Source organism: Lepisosteus platostomus, chromosome 5 (genome assembly GCF_059453375.1).
Source record: "Lepisosteus platostomus isolate fLepPlt1 chromosome 5, fLepPlt1.hap1, whole genome shotgun sequence".
NCBI classification, from domain to species: Eukaryota; Metazoa; Chordata; class Actinopteri; order Semionotiformes; family Lepisosteidae; genus Lepisosteus; species Lepisosteus platostomus.
The window spans coordinates 69,275,742-69,292,164 of NC_142615.1; the positions used below are offsets into that span (position 1 = coordinate 69,275,742).

At 45.9% G+C, this 16,423-nt stretch overlaps 1 protein-coding gene across 2 annotated transcripts in view; it reads left to right on the plus strand.

Moving 5' to 3' along the window:
* Positions 1-877: 877 nt before the first annotated feature.
* LOC148671959 (uncharacterized) overlaps positions 878-16,423 on the plus strand; it is a 96,987-nt gene continuing 81,441 nt past the window's right edge. Inside the window, exons 1-3 of one of the 2 annotated variants that reach the window (XM_088632723.1) lie at positions 878-991; positions 2,584-4,020; positions 6,686-8,485. In XM_088632723.1, coding sequence (XP_088488849.1) covers positions 958-991; positions 2,584-4,020; positions 6,686-7,920 — 2,706 coding nt within the window. In that variant the 5' untranslated portion in view covers positions 878-957 and the 3' untranslated portion in view covers positions 7,921-8,485. Of the gene's footprint in view, positions 992-2,583; positions 4,021-6,685; positions 8,486-16,423 lie in introns of those variants that run through there. The other variant, XM_088632722.1, reaches the window with a different exon arrangement.

A 16,423-nucleotide genomic window follows, 5' to 3' on the forward strand; every position in this document is an offset into this window, starting at 1 on the left:
ACGCTGCAGAAGAGCCGACTGAGAGTCTGCGTTGGAGGAGCCGGTGGAAGAGAGGAGATTGTCCTCAAACTGTACTCGTCCCCAGACCGTCACGGGCTCTGGGGGGGCATCTCAGTCAAGGGGAGGGGAGGTCGGGGTCAATCAGCGCTCGGGCATCTGCGGTTAAGAGGGGGTCTGTACACAGAGAGGGGTGGGAGGGGGGAACAAGCCGATGAAATCCTCAGGTCCGTTATCTACTGTCTGCTCTCCTGCCTTCTCTGGCCTGCTGTTTACCCGATCTGTCTCTCTCCTGAAGCAGTTCAGGGCCTCTGACTTCTGGTGCCTTGTTTTAAAAAAAATTAAAGGTTAATGTTCTAATGACAAGGGACATCACTTAACTCTGTTTTGTTTTGAAGGCAACGTCGTCTCAGGAAATGTAGCGGCAAGGCTTATTAAAATACAGGAATTAAGTTTTCTGCTCCCTTGCCAGTGAGGCCCCATCTCTCTCTTCATCTCTGTGGTGCAGCCACAGAGAAACTATTCATGCAGGCTGATTTAAAGATGTTTTCTTTTGATAAGGGACAGCTCCCAAACTGGCGGGGACAGCGCAGTACTGCAGCGCCTCATTGACTTCATAGATCCAGACGGGTGTGGACCCCAGTGTCCCGACTGCTGGTCAGTACAGATCCAGGACACTGTGTATGAGAGTAGGGGTGTGGACCCCAGTGTCCCGACTGCTGGTCAGTACAGATCAGGACACTGTGAGAGAGAGTAGGGGTGTGGACCCCAGTGTCCAAGGATGCTGGTAAGAGTTGATCTGGGTATTCTGGTGTTTTATTTTGCTCTTACTGATGAACCTGTTCAGTTGGTGATTTACTTTATGAATCCACTAGGTGGCGCCAGAGCAGCGTCACAGCGAGGACAGGAAACCCACCACCTCACATCAGCAGGAAGAGACGGAGACAGAGAGAGAGAGAGATGGCAGCGTGTAGGAGCTCAGCGCTCAGCCCTGGTGAGTTTTCTCTTGTTCTGCCTGTCAGAGTGTCGATAAGGGAGTCACTGAGGGTCTCTTCTCTGTCACAGAGCACAGCAGCAGCTGGAGAAGTGTCTTTCTGTCTGCTGAGAGTGTGTTCTGTGTGTCAGGGTCTGAACTAGGAGAGAGAGACAGGAGCTGATTTTACTTTCACTTTCTCTTGTCAGAGATCGGGGATTGGTACTGTAAACTCAAGCTGTTTGGAATTCACTAAATATTTTAATCTGGTGTTTATTTAAGGTAGAATGATTGATGTTAAACCTGACTGTTTGGTGATGGTATTGGATTCACACTGTTAGTATTCATGATGCTCAGACACGCTCAGATATGATCGTTTCCTGTTTGTTGCTCAGAGGCCATGTTTATTGTACAGCTGATAATAGCAGAGAGGAATCAGTACAGATGAACAACAGAGGAATTTATTTGGCCCATAATTAGTAGTGATTCCAGGTTCTCCTGTCCTGACTGGGCAGCTTGTTCCCCTCTCCCACCCCCTCTGTGTACAGTAGAGCCTCCTGTCCTGACTGGAGGAGCTCACCCAGCTGTTTCTGGAGAGAAGCCAGGGTATCAGCCTGTTCCCCTCTCCCAACCCTCTCTGTGTACAGTAGAGCCTCCCACTCCTGATTTTAAGTCTTAGTGTTGCATTGAGTTTCAGTGTTAATTCTGAGGAACTCTGAGGTGTCAATATCTAACTGGTCTTTAATGATGACTAACTGTCACTGAGGATGTTGAATATTTTGTATATATTTATGGTTCGCTATCTTCACCCTGACAGTGTGGGACACTCCCTTCAGACTGAAGAGACTCAGTTCCTCCAGCTTGTCAGTTTCACTGTTTTTAAACTAACACCATGCTAGTTCTCTTCAGTGTGGATCACAGTAGTTAGTTTCTAAGCGATTTGAAACTATACAACACAGAGATTTCCCAGCCAGGTGGCTGAGTCCCAAACATGTCTTTATGAAATGTGACATTTTAGACTCACTACTGAAGTATCAGGACAGACTGAATGATTTTACAGTTTTTTTACATTTATTTTAAAATAAGGTGGTATAAAGGTTCATTCTGAACACAGGAGTCCCATATGTGTCTGAACTGCCACTGGACACTCAGAGTGTTAGTGGGACTCTACAGGGCCCTCCAGAAGTATTGGCGCCCTTGGTAAAGATGAGCAAGGAAGACATTGGAAAAAATGTCTGTGTTTATCAGATGAGAGAAATCTAACCTTTCAGTGAGGTTAAATTAGTCTAAGAAAAAAAATCCTGATGAAAAATAAACATGTACTATTGAGAGAACAGTTAAATAAAAATATATTTTATATAAATTGTAAGAATACAGAATAAGAATGTTGTAAGAATACAGTTTGATTAACATTAACAGAACATTTTTGTATACCACAGAGAACACACAGAAAAATAATCTCAATAATCTGTGATTTTCCTCTCTCACAGGGCAGGGACAATAGGAAAGATATAGAAAAGTTTTTATCGTGAATTTTAAATGGGATGAAGAGTGAAGATATCTGTGATGAGAACTTTATAATGTAAATAATCTGTGATCTTTCTCTCTGACAGGGTGGAGACGGGCTGATTCCCATGAGGCACCACAGCATCTCTCAGAGATCAGGATCGTGCTGCTGGGCCAGAGATGGTCTGGGAAGAGCTCAGCAGGAAACACCATCCTGGGCAGAGAGGAGTTTGACACTAAGAGAGGAACTGAGGAGTGTGAGAAGAGACAGGGTGAAGTAGCTGGGAGGAAGATCACTGTGGTCGACACTCCAGGGTGGAAAGTATGGAAAGATGGTGATGACGATGATCCACAGCAGATCAGACAGGAGGTTGTGCGCAGTGTGTCTCTGTGTCCCCCAGGACCCCACACTCTCCTTCTGGTGATTAATCTGCACTCCTTATTCATAGACTGTAGATCAGTGAAGGAATATCTGGAGCTTCTCAGTGAGAGAGTGTGGAGACACACAATAGTGCTGTTCACCTGCGGGGACACACTGGGAGACACAACCATTGAGCAGCACATTGAGAGAAGAGGGAAGGAGCTCCAGTGTCTGGAGAAGATGTGTGGTAACAGGTATCATGTTCTCAACAACAAGAACAGGGGCGACCGCACTCAGGTCACAGAGCTGCTAGAGAAGATAGAGGACATGGTGGCAGGAAACTATGGGCAGTACTTCCCCACTGACATTGACCAACTGTACACTGAACTGGAGACATACAATAGAGAGATAGAGGAGCTGAGACAGAGGTTGGAGGACAGACAGAGAGAGACGGAGGAGCTGAGACAGAGGTTGGAGGAGAGACAGAGAGAGACGGAGGAGCTGAGACAGAGGGAGGAGGAGAGACAGAGAGAGACGGAGGAGCTGAGACAGAGGGAGGAGGAGAGACAGAGAGAGACGGAGGAGCTGAGACAGAGGGAGGAGGAGAGACAGAGAGAGACGGAGGAGCTGAGACAGAGGGAGGAGGAGAGACAGAGAGAGACGGAGGAGCTGAGACAGAGGTTGGAGGAGAGACAGAGAGAGACGGAGGAGCTGAGACAGAGGTTGGAGGAGAGACAGAGAGAGACGGAGGAGCTGAGACAGGGGTTGGAGGAGAGACAGAGAGAGACAGAGGAGCTGAGACAGAGGGAGAAGGGGAGACAGAGAGAGACAGAGGAGCTGAGACAGAGGTTGGAGGAGAGACAGAGAGAGACAGAGAAGCTGAGACAGAGGGAGGAGGAGAGACAGAGAGAGATAGAGGAGCTGAGACAGAGGGAGGAGGAGAGACAGAGAGAGATGGAGGGAGGAGGAGAGACAGAGGAGCTGAGACAGAAGTATGAAAGAAGGGAGAGAGAGAGAGAAGAGGAGCTCAGACAGAGGTTGGAGGAGGTGTGGAGCAGGAGAGAAGAGGAGCTGAAGGAGAAGATGAGAAAGACACTGGAGGAAGAGGAGCTGGAGAAAGAGACAGAGGAGCCCAGACTGCCTGTCAAGAGGAGGAACAGTAAAGACTACATCCCTCCCAAGAGTGAGTGTGATTGATGCTGTATTACTGAGTCACTGATCTTACTGCTCATCAGACTGAGAGATTCAACCATCTTGTGTCCTGTTAGGAATTAAAATCATACTGTGCTCCGCTCTGTACTGCGTTACTAACACAGTGGCACACAGATCTGTGTCTGTTTAAATCCTCTGTGTTGTAATTTAACTGTTTTCTCTCAGGGAGATTAGATTTAATCCATCACACAGCAGCTCAGTCTCTGTAATCTGTTCCTCAAGACTGTCGGACCAACACTCAATCAATCAAGGTTTATTGATCGATGCACGAACAGTACAGCACACAGCGGTGTTGTCAGCATTGAAATCTGCGAGCTCGTTAAAGGCTCATTAAGAGGGATAGAAGAGTTGGAGGACAGGAATTTATAGGGGTTAACATTGGGATACAACAGATTACACAACTGCAATTCACATATTGTGTGGAAGTAACACAAGGATAGGAGGTATTGAGGTGTCCTGACAGTAGTGGGGTACAGGGTAGGAGGTATTGAGGTGTCCTGACAGTGGTAGGGTACAGGGTAGGAGGTATTTAGGTGTCCTGACAGTGGTAGGGTACAGGGTAGGAGGTATTTAGGTGTCCTGACAGTGGTAGGGTACAGGATAGGAGGTATTGAGGTGTGCTGACAGTAGTAGGGTACAGGGTAGGAGGTATTGAGGTGTCCTGACAGTAGTAGGGTACAGGGTAGGAGGTATTTAGTGCTCTTCATAGGTGTCCTGAGAGTGCCAGTGCCCCCTGTCAGTTCAAGGAGGTAGGCTGTTAAGCAGTCTGCAAAGGAACAAGTAAAAATATAAGGATTACAGTACTACATTTGATCCTAAATATTTGAGTAAATAAATGTTGAGTGGAAAAAATGTCTAAACTAAATGTCTGAATCTGGTTTTCAGACATGGAGAAATGGAGAAAATTTAAAAGAACAGTAATCTGTCGTTAAGGGAAGGGAGAATGTGTGATCCTAGCTGCAGAATAATTTTAGTTTTGGTGGTCTTTCTGATGTATGAGTTCGGAAAACCGTCTTTGAGAACACAGACGGAGAGATTAGAGTGGTCGTGGCCGTCAGAGGTGAAATGATCCACAACCACTCTAATCTCTCCATTTCTCCATTCATTGGAAGTTTCATTTCACACCTCTCTGCACCCATTCTGACTTCACACCTCTTGATTGGCCTCTCTTTCTGTCCCCTGCTCCCGCCTCTCACTCCTCCTCCCTCCCAGCCTCTGTTCTCCCGCTACTTTACCTTTGCCTACTGCCCTGTCTCTCTCACACCTGAAGAAGGCTCCACGGCCAAAACGTTGTGTTCTCTTTCTTCTTTTTTTCAGCATGGAATAAACCTATTACTTGTTCCTTTGCAGCCTACGCATGCTGACGCAGCTACCCACCTGAACTACTACTGTTCAGCAGTCTTCCTGCCTGGGGGAAGAAGCTGTTCTGACACCTGGTGGTCTTGGTCTGATACTTCAGTACCGTTTTCCAGATGGTAGTAGAGAGAGCAAGTTGTGTTTAGGGTGACTGGGGTCCCTGAGGATGGACCTGGCCTTCTTGAGGCATTAACACTGTAGATATCCTCTGTGTTCAGTAGCGCAGCCGGTAGTGTTCTGAGCCAGTGTCACCACCCTCTGGAGGACCCTGAGCTCGTGGGCGGAGCAGTTACCACACCAGGCAGTGGTGCAGCCGGTTAGGATGCTCTCAGTGGTGCAGCTGTAGAAGCTGGTCAGGATGTGTGAAGGCAGGCTGAACTTCTTCAGTCTGGGGAGAAAGAACATGCGCTGTCTTGTCTACGGGGTTGGTGTGGTGGGTCCAGGTCAGGTCACCTGTGATGTTGACACCTAGGAATTTGAAAATCTGGACCACTGCGGACCCACTGATGTGAATGGGTGTTCAGAGTCAGGGTGGAGGATGTACTTGTGCCTAATGCTGAGCTGTAATCAACAACAACATTCTCACATACGTTTCTCTCTCGTCCAGGTGGGAGAGGGCACTGTGTAGACCAGGGGCGATGGCCTCCTCAGTTGATCTGTTAGTGTCAAAGGAGCTCTGAAGTCCAGCAGGACAGGAGTGGGTGAAAGAGCCCATCAGCAGATCATTAGAACCCCAGACAAGAGCTGTTTCTGTACATCAGTCTGAAATACTTGTCACAGCTTGTCTGCAGATCAGTGAGTCTGTGACTGAACAGCAGCAGCCTGTTGTAGAATCTGTGTCAAACAGGGTGAGATGGAGAATTACTGAACAGAGTGAAATACCAGCAGGATGATTGCACTGAACTGCACACTCTCCTAGAGTGCTGTTCTTCACTGGGGTGAAGAGATTATCTCTCCTTCTTCAATTATTGTCCTTCTACACTCTGCCCCTGTAACAGTACAGTACTGTAGCATGACTGCTGTTGCTTGAGGCCGGTATATAAACACAGACTTTTCAGATGAAACTTGAGTCACTTTGGGAAACAATATCTGACACAAGTGAAAGTCATGAACATCAGGTAAAACTATGTAGTTGTCATGATGCCCAGGACTATAAGTTTCTTTTATAATTACTTTTAAGTTTTGTCTCTTGAGCAAACTGAACCCTTCTTATCTGTGGAGAGGCTCATCTCCTCTCATGTGTCACCTCCCTGATGCTCCTGTCTGTCCTCCTTTTGCAGTGAGTGAAGTCGAACCCAGACTCCAGCCCCGCCCCTCTGAGCTGAGACTGGTGCTGCTGGGCAGGACTGGTGCTGGGAAGAGCGCAGCAGGAAACACCATCCTGGGCTCAGAGGAGTTTCCCTCTGAAGCCAGCAGCTCCGCGGTCACTCAGGAGAGCCGGAAGAGGACAGGACAAGTGTCCGGGAGACGGGTGACTGTGGTGGACACTCCAGACTGGCTCCACGCCGGACTGTCTGAGGGGGACAGGAGACGGGATGTGGGGCTCTGTGTTAACCTGTCTGCCCCGGGACCCCACGCCTTCCTCCTGGTGACCCCGCTGGGCCGATCCTCAGGGGAGGAGAGGAGGACACTGGAGACAGTCCTGGAGATATTCGGGGAGAGGGCCCTGGGACACACCATGGTCCTGTTCACCCACGCTGATGATCTGACCAGCAGGACGCTGGAGGAGTCTGTGCACACAGGCAGCAGGGAGCTCCAGTGGCTGCTGGAGAAGTGTGGGAACAGGTATCACGCCCTCAACAACAAGGACAGGGGCAGCACTCAGGTCACAGAGCTGCTGGAGAAGATAGAGGAGCTGGTAGCAGGAAACAAGGGCAGCTACTACAGCACTGAGACGTACCAGGAGGCCGAGTCCCAGATCAGACAGAGGCAACTGCAGATCCTGAGGGACAGAGAGGAGAGCAAACAGAGGGAGGAGGAGAGACTGAGGGAGAAGCACCAGAAGGAGCTGCAGAACCACCTCCGCAGGATGGAGGAGGAGATCCAGACACGAGAGGAGAAGATCAGAGCGCTGGAGGAGCAGATAGCAGAGCTGGAGGAGAGGCTGAGGGAGGAGAGGGATGAGGGGAGGAGGAGAGAGCTGGAGGAGGAGCTGAGGAGAGCGAGAGGGGAGAGAGAGAGGCTGCAGAGAGAGATAGAGGAACTGAGAGAGGAGCAGGAGAGGGAGAGGAGAGAGAGGGAGGACACACACAGGAGGGAGATGGAGGAGCTCAGGCAGCACCATGAGGAAAAGGCCAGAGAGGAGGCAGAGAGACACAGAGAGACTCTCCAGCAGGTCAGTGTGTTGACAACACAGTTCACTCCAGCAGGACAGGAGCACAGGAGCTGCAGGAGGGAGATCGAGGAGCTGAGAGAGACAGTAGAGAGATACAGAGAGACAATAGAGAGACAAAACACAGTGATAGACAGACTCACTGTGTGGCATCAGAGACACACAGGAGATACAGGAGAGTGATTTAGGACCACAAGCTGCACATCGAGAAGAAGGTCACAGAAGATGACTGAGAAAAGAGCACACACAGCCCACAGACACACGAGAGCGCACACGGCCCGCAGACACATGAGAGCGCACACAGCCCCCACAGTCACACGAGAGCACACAGCCCGCAGACACACAAAAGCACACACAGCCCACAGACAGGAGAGAGAAACAGACAGGAGATCGAGGAGCTGAGAGAGAGCTGAAGACACTGAGACAGGAGCAGGAGAGGGAGAGGAGGAGCTCAGGCAGTGTTATCCGAGTGACAGAGAGACACAGAGACACTGCCGCAGGTCAGTCACTGATCCACACAGTCTTTCCCAGCGGGAGAGGAAGACCGGCTACTTCCTGGACACAGAGTGAGGACTCTCCAGTGAAACACTGATCTCTTCCTCGTAAGAGATCCGACTCACTGAAAACCAGCCCTTAGTGTCCCATGTGAAGAAAACTCATTTTAAATAATGTTCTATTTTGATCATGTTTGTATTTTGGTATTCTTTGTGTATATATATATAAATGTCATGAATACTTTTGGATATAATTCTGACATTGTATATGTGTGTGTAACAGAATATATGTATGTAGCGGCAATGCTTGTTAATAAGACAGAATTAAGTGTTCTGAGCTTTCCCAAATGAGGCCTCATCTCTCTGTTCATCTCTGTGGTGCAGCCACAGAGAAGCTATTCATGCAGGCTGATTTAAAGATGTTTACTTTTGATAAGGGACAGCTCCCAAAGCTGGGGGGATTTGAGTTGAAATTGTGTAAAAGTGTCTTTTTTCATTGTGCTCGGGGGGGTTAAGGTGAAATTGTGAAAAAGTGTCTATCATTGAGCTTGACGGGTTTGAGGTCAAATTGTGTAAAAAGTGTCTTTATCATTGAGCTTGACGGGTTTGAGGTCAGATTGTGTAAATGTGTGTTTTTATCATTGAGCTCAGGGGTTTGTAGTGAAATTGTGTAAAAGTGTCTATTTATCATTGAGCTCGACGGGTTTGAGGTAAAATTGTGTAATATTAATAATTGCTTACACTTATACATCGCTTTTCTGGACAGTCCACTGTACGCGCTTTACAGAATGAGGACTCCCCTCCACCACCACCGAGGTAAGTGGTAATATAAGAGTGTCTGTTTATCATTGAGGTTAAAATTGTGTAAAAGTGTCTGTTTATCATTGAGCTCGGGGGGTTTTTGATGAAATTGTGTAAAAGTGTCTTTTTATCATTGTGTACAAGTGTGTTTTTATCATTGAGGTTAAAATTGTGTAAAAGTGTCTTTTTATCATTGAGCTCGGTGGGTTTGAGGTCAAATTGTGTAAAAGTGTCTTTTTATCATTGTGTACAAGTGTGTTTTTATCATTGAGGTTGGGGGGTTTGAGGTGAAATTGTATAAAAGTGTCTGTTTATCATTCTGCTTGAGGGGTTTAAGGTAAAGTTGTGTGAAAGTGTCTTTTTATCATTGTGCTCGGGGGGTTTGTTGTGAAATTGTGTAAAAGTGTCTTGATCATTGAGCACAGGGTGTTTGTGGTGAAATTGTGTAAAAGTGTTTTTATCATTGAGCTCGGGCTATTTGTGGTGAAATTGTGTAAATTGTGTAAAAGTGTCTGTCATTGAGGGGGTTGTAGCGGCAATGCTTGTTAATAAGACAGAATTAAGCGTTGGTATGCTCCTAAAAGAGGCCCCATCTCACCCTCCATCTCTGTGGTGCAGAGAAAGAATTCATGCGAGCTGATTTAAGATGTTTTCTTTTGATAAGAAACAAGCTCCCAGACGGGGATGCAATTAGCTAAGCCTGGCTATCATGATCAATGGTCATCCATTGGCGCCTATCTGTCTAGGGAGTGCCAAATGGACATCTGGACTGCATTCCTAAGTGTCTGGAGTAAGTGACTCATATCTCACCTTGATCAACCAATCAGGGCCTGGTAGGGCCGAGTAACCCATGTGGGACTCTGATGCCCATGGAACTTTCAGCCAATGAACGAGCTGAAGTTCCTCCAGGTAAAAACAGGCAACACAGAGAGCCTGAGAGATTCTGTGGACAATTCTAAAGGGAGAATCTCAAAGGAGAATTCCAGGGCAGGACGGCCCAGGTGCAGAAGGCTCCCAAGGACAGGACATTCTCGCAGCGCGCCTTAATGAATGATATACAGTACTGAACGTATGTCCTCTTGATATGGGTAACACTTTGTAACTGACTGAATATATACCTTTTGTATTCTGATAACCCTCTCGATAAGATCTGTTAGGTTTATATGCATATTCTATGTATTAATAAATGTATCCTCGTGTATTAGTACCTGTGTGTGTGCGTTGTTTGAGTTATATCGCATGGTTGGATTCTAAGGCCATCAAAAGAATCATTTTGTGATTTACTGCTACAATTAATAATTGTCCCAGTAAATGCCCAAACCCTAGAACTGGTACCTTCAGAGAGCACACACTACAATGTAATGAAGGAGTATTTGTGTTGTTTGTATGCTTATTCCATTGAAGTAAGACAAAAGGCCAGTGAGATAATGGATTATCAATAGAGCAACAATAATGCCACCAGCTGGTGGAATTTGAAAAAAAAGCATTTTTATTTTTATTACAGACTGTAGTAAAATATCTCTGTCTATGTGTTGTTGTTGAGTTCTTTTATCTTAACGCTAATATTCTTTTATATTAGTGCTGTCGCAACTGCATCGAGGAAGCATGCCCAATGTATTTCCCGAACTTTATCTCCCTGGGAAAGACGGCTCACGTCTCTGTCCAGATCAAAGGCTGAAAGTTAAATCTGTGAGGTGGACAGCGTCTGGTCTCGTGCAGTAAGTGTGCAGAACCGTCTTTATCGACCGCCGAACACAAGAGCATCAATTGTTCTGATGGGTCACGCGCTGTCAGTCCAGCCCCAGAGACAAACGGGCGAGTCTGATGTTAGTGAAATTTTTGTCTGTTGACGGCACCTAGTCTCGTATCAGAAAGGCGTGCTGTTCACAGCTGTTGCTCAATGGATTATCGACATCTTGCCTATAAGTGTGGAATTTAGGGATTTCAGCAGGGTTTCCCATCGCCAGGATCTCTAACAGAAGGGATTTATAGGCTGTCAGGCACTCTTTGAACTTCTATACGGTCCACACCTTACTTGAATGTGTTTGTCAAGGGTTCTAAATCACCATCTATCAGAAACACCAGAAGCGAAGGATAAGATCCCACATCTATGAGTGTTTCTACCAAACTGTTCATAGAAGAGACAGCTGAGATTTTTTAACTGTCCTATCTTGCAGTTTTTGGTGAATAAATTTGGTCAGAGTGTTTACGTATGTTTTTTTTCTTTTCTCGTAGCAAAAACACAAGCTTGGCAACCTTCACTATGTGTTTCTGTAACAGCTCATCCCACTAAGCCCCCTTACCTCTATCTGATTAATCTTCATGAGTGCCACTTTATTAACGTAAATGCTATGGAGCAACAGTGAAAACTCAGCAGAACAGGTTCAGAACACTAGAATATTTTTTCGTGGGACAGTTACAAGCACTGTGCTGTAGCTTTGTTAATATAAGAACAGCACATTTTTAAGATTAAGGAGGGATCCATGTTTGTTTTAGCCAATTACTGTAAGTTCCACTTCTTTAACATAGAGTCATTGCATTTGTACTTTAATTATCATATGCAGTGGGTACAGAAAGTCACCACTCCCTTCAAAATGTTCACCTTTTATTGCCCTAAAATCCAGAAAGACGACCAATAAAACCAGACCTTTTCCAGTTTTATTTACAAATTGTACCTTGCAATATCCAAGTGAAAAAAGAAAGCAAAATTACAAAGCGGAAGAACTGGGAGAACACCCCCCTGAGTTAATACTTGCAGGAAGCACCTTTTGCTTGAATTACAGCTTTGAGTCTGTTTGGATACATCTCTGCTGGCTTTGCACACCTAGAGGGATGAATATTTGCCCGTTCCTCCTTACAGAATTGTTGTAATTACACAACAGGATGCTGTCACCCCCATGCTTTACTGTAGGAATGGTATTCTTTGGAAGGTAAGATGTATTGGGTTTTTGCCAGACGTACAGATTTGCGTTCCGCCCAAAGTTTGATTTTGGTCTCATCTGACCACAGCACCTTTTGCCACTTGGCCACAGAATCTTTAAGGCGCTTTTTAGGAAAACATAAATGAGGCTCGATGGCTTCTTGCCACCCTCCTGTACGGGCCGGATTCGTGGAGCGCTTGTGATATTGTTGTCACATGCACAAGTAGTTCAGGTGGGGAGCTGCGTCAGCACGCGTAGGCTGCAAAGGAACAAGTAGTAGGTTTATTCCCTGCTGAAAAGAGAAGAAAGAAAACCCAACGTTTCAGCTGTGGAGCCTTCTTCAGGTGTGTCTTTCTTCTCTTTTCAGCAGGGAATGAACCTATTGCTTGTCTATCACAATGACTAGTCTTGGCCATAATGGCCTACAGCTCGTTCAAGGTTGCCAGCAGCCTCTTGGTAGCCTCTCTGGTCCGTCGCCCTCTTGCTAGGTCCTCCAGTTTGGGGGGTCGGCCTGATCTAGGGAAGTTCTGGGTGGTGCCACACGCCTTCCACTTCTTAATGATGCTCTTGACTGTGCTCCACGGGTCACCTCAAGCCCTTGATCTCTTTTTATACCTGTCTCCTGACTTGTGTCTTTCCACAACTTCATCTCGAAGCTCTTTTGGAAGCACCTTTCTGCCCACAGTGGAATCTTTGCTTTGAAATGCACTTCCAAGCAGTGGAATCCTCTAGAAACAGCTGCTTCTATTCTGAACTAATCAAAATCACCACAGCTGATCACAGCTGGGAGCTAATTAGTTTGTTATGTGATCTGTAAGGTGATTGGTAATACCTGAGCAAGTTTATAAATCCAATTCAATTCAACTTTATTGTCATTAAACTTACGTAAGGTGCATAGTATAATGAAAAGTGTTTCTCATGAGTCACTCAGGTGCAGTATATAAGTAGGACAGAAGATAAGACAATAGACAGTAACACAATAGCAATAACAGTAACGTGTAATAACATAACATAAATAATGTAATCAAGTGATCAAAACTGCAAAATTCCGCAAACAGAACTTTTATATAACTTTTATATATATAATATAACTGGACAAAAACAGTGCAGGGTAATTCTTGGAACAGTGCAAAAATAGTATGGTTAAAAATAGTATGGTTAATTAATAAATATTACTGCAATTGTAGTCCAAATGCAATTGTAAATGCATTAAGCTGAAAGTCCCCCCCTGATGCTGATAAGATGCTGTGAGAGAGATGTTTTCTGCTGGAGCTCCTTGCTGTTCTGCTTCCTTGCAGCCACTGAAGTGTTTCTTGGTGGTCAAGGATTCTGGTGCTGGTGAATCACCACCTGGGAGCACTGCCTGTCACTGGAGGTTGCAGTTTCCATTTAGACACTGTTCACATCTCCACAGAGTTTCTCTTTTTTTCCCCTCTATCCTCTTCCACTGTACAGTATTAACATCAGGTGCCAATAAATAATGTTGAATGCTCACACATCGATCCTCATCACTAGAATCATGCTTAGCAATATCAAGCTTATATATATATAAACACACATTTGTCCGAATCTCAGCCTTAACTCTCAAACATAACATACATGGGTTGGCCCTTTGTGTGGTCTTCTTGATAATCACGTTTTGAGAGTTTTGATTTGACTTTGGAATCCAACACACAGTCAAAGTCTGCTGTTACAGAAGAGAATCACAGCAGAACAGATATTATTAGTGACCACGGAGACCGTGGATGACTGGGTTGTGTTTTCGTTTTATTTTCAGCTGTAATTGACTAATTTCATAAACTTTGCTGCATTTAAACCTTGTGTACAAATAGAAAAATGTACATGTCTTAACATACAATTCAACCATTTTCATGTGCAGTTTCGTTTTCATGTCTGAAAACTAAATCTGATATTTTTTTATTGCATTAAAATTTTTTAGCATTTTGACCTTGAGACTTATGGCAAAAGAGAGTATTATGTACTGAGCACCATAAGAAACATTATGTATATTTTTTTTAAAGAAATGTAGTTTTTGGAAGTTGATTTTCTTTGGTGTCATGTTGATTAATTGATCCTTCATGACTGACTGTTAAGCACTGGAGGGACTGAGACTGTGACAGAGGCACTAAATCACCCTGTGAGGTTAGTGAGAGGGGCTTTGTGAGAAAGCCGCCTGGTCATTTGAAAAGCCAGCAGAAGGCTGAGGCACAGCTGGTCTGGCTGAGTAATTAGTGGTCACAGGGAGTGAAACTCCATGGGAGGGAAAGGAGTTGGGACAGAGGCTCCGAGTGGAATTAGCCACTCCTCCGGGCTAATTAAGAGGCTTTTGGTCTCTGGGTTGGGCTCTAGTCTGCAGGGAGGGAGAGAGGGAGATCCAGGGAGGAGTTCTCGCGAGCTGGGATGGGATTGATTCCCAGGCCAGTGAGACTCGGTAATCGAGGGAGGCTGGAGAAAGTACAGCATGGTCTGTGCTGAGGGCTGTCGCAGGTGCAGGACAGGAGAGCGGCGTGGCAGGTCACTGGCTCGGATCGGTGGGAATGGGGAACAGGCTTGGCCAGCTGGAACAGGGCGTTGGCACCTGCAGGAGAGGGGCATCGCTTGGCACAGCTGCAGAGTGTGAGAACACAGCTGTCTTGAGAAAGCTGAGGTGCTGCTGGAAGAGGTGTTAGTGGGACCAATAGGAGGTGCTCATATTAACGCTCCAGTATAGTGACGGGGACGCTATGCTGTAAAAAGGCGGTGTCCTTCGGGCGAGACGTAAAACCAAGGTCCCGATTCTATCTGGTCATTAAAAAGCGCAGAGAGTAGGCTGTTCCTGATGTTTGGGCCAAAACTTCATTAATCAGTTCTCCTCCACACTGATAGCTCACCCAGGTGGGACTGCACACTGGTGGGGGTGGAGGGGATCCCCCTGACCTGTCGAGTGCTTTGTGTGGAGTGTCCAGAAAAGCGATCGATACAGGATCATTATTTTCTGGAGGAAAGACCAGTGGAAGAAAGAAGACTGTACAGTTTGGGTTTGAAAGAAGAAAGACATCATTTAAAAATCTAAATGTTGAGATTGATTAGTTAGCATGCCCCTATAAATAATTATATCTTTATTTATTTTGGCTCGAGTGATGAGGTAGTTTTGCATGTTTGTTGTCAGAGCCAGTGAAGATCAAAAAAGGAAACAAATATTCGCCATTTGTCAAGTGACCAAAGCCCTGCTTCCATCGGCATGTTGGAGACCGGACGATGCCTGCAAGTGGTGGCTTGTCATCTTGGGTCTTCACACCCAGCAATGTCAGTTTTAGCAGGTTTCAATTTATTAATATGGGATTAAATGTACAATGCAAAATATAAACACAATACTGAGAAAAAGGATCCCATGTTTTTCATCTCTAAATTTATATCTTCTCCCTCCAACACCCCCCCCAAGATGATAGTCTATGCCCTATTCCTCATATTCTCCCAATTCATCACACTCGGGAAACTTGGAGAGAAATCGGACTCAATGAGTGAATGACACTGGTGACCAGTGCTATTATGTCATCAGCTACCACTTTCCAAGACCTTCCAAGTTCCTCCACCGGCATTGTGGACCTGGCAGAGCAAAAGACAGTTCTGAAATCCTAAAATACAAGGTCCTGTTGGCACTGGCAAACACGGTCCCCCTCTGATGGGCCACAGCCAAGCTCGATGATGAGACCTGAGTGTAAGGGCCTTGGCAGGAGAGGCCAGCTCCTACTGAACTCAACATGTAGTGACTGATGTTGACCTGACTGCACTGCGCAGTTCCCAGCCCTCCCACGGTGCTACAGCTTACAGTATTTGCCAACTTTCCTTCGGGACAACACATCCTCAGCGGTACTGTGCCACTTGCTGTGCTTTTTACTCTCCAGAGCTGAGACCCGTTGAACAGGCATATACCTGTCCAGGTTCTACAGAAGGAAGGGAAGAGTATCCCACAAGACAGCACGTGCAGCCAGGTGCAGTTCTTACACTGTGGGTGTAAAGTTTGTGTTGTATCTAACGGTTTCCACACATTAGTAGTCTGCCACTTCCACCGAAGGTACCCTGGTGGATCAGTCATTTTGATAGCCGATTTTAAAATGTGTCATGAATTTGCCCTTCATTTCTGCTCAGTAATATATCGGTGCACAAAAGATCACACACTGAACACAGTTCTGTCCCACTGTGATTGCTCACTGAACACAGTACTGTCCCACTGTGATTACTCACTCAACACTGTACTGTGCCACTGTGATTACTCACTCAACACTGTACTGTGCTACTCTGATCACATTCATATTTTCAGAAGGCCTAGTAAATACACTATCAAATCCTCTCTGTGTGCATCTGATACTTGTTCACAGACCCCTTAGAAACTTAATTAAGCAAAGTCACCTTTTCTTCATCCATGTTGACTCTCCCCTAGGTTCGTATTTCCATATAGGTGATCCTCTAGATCTGATCATTGATTATAGC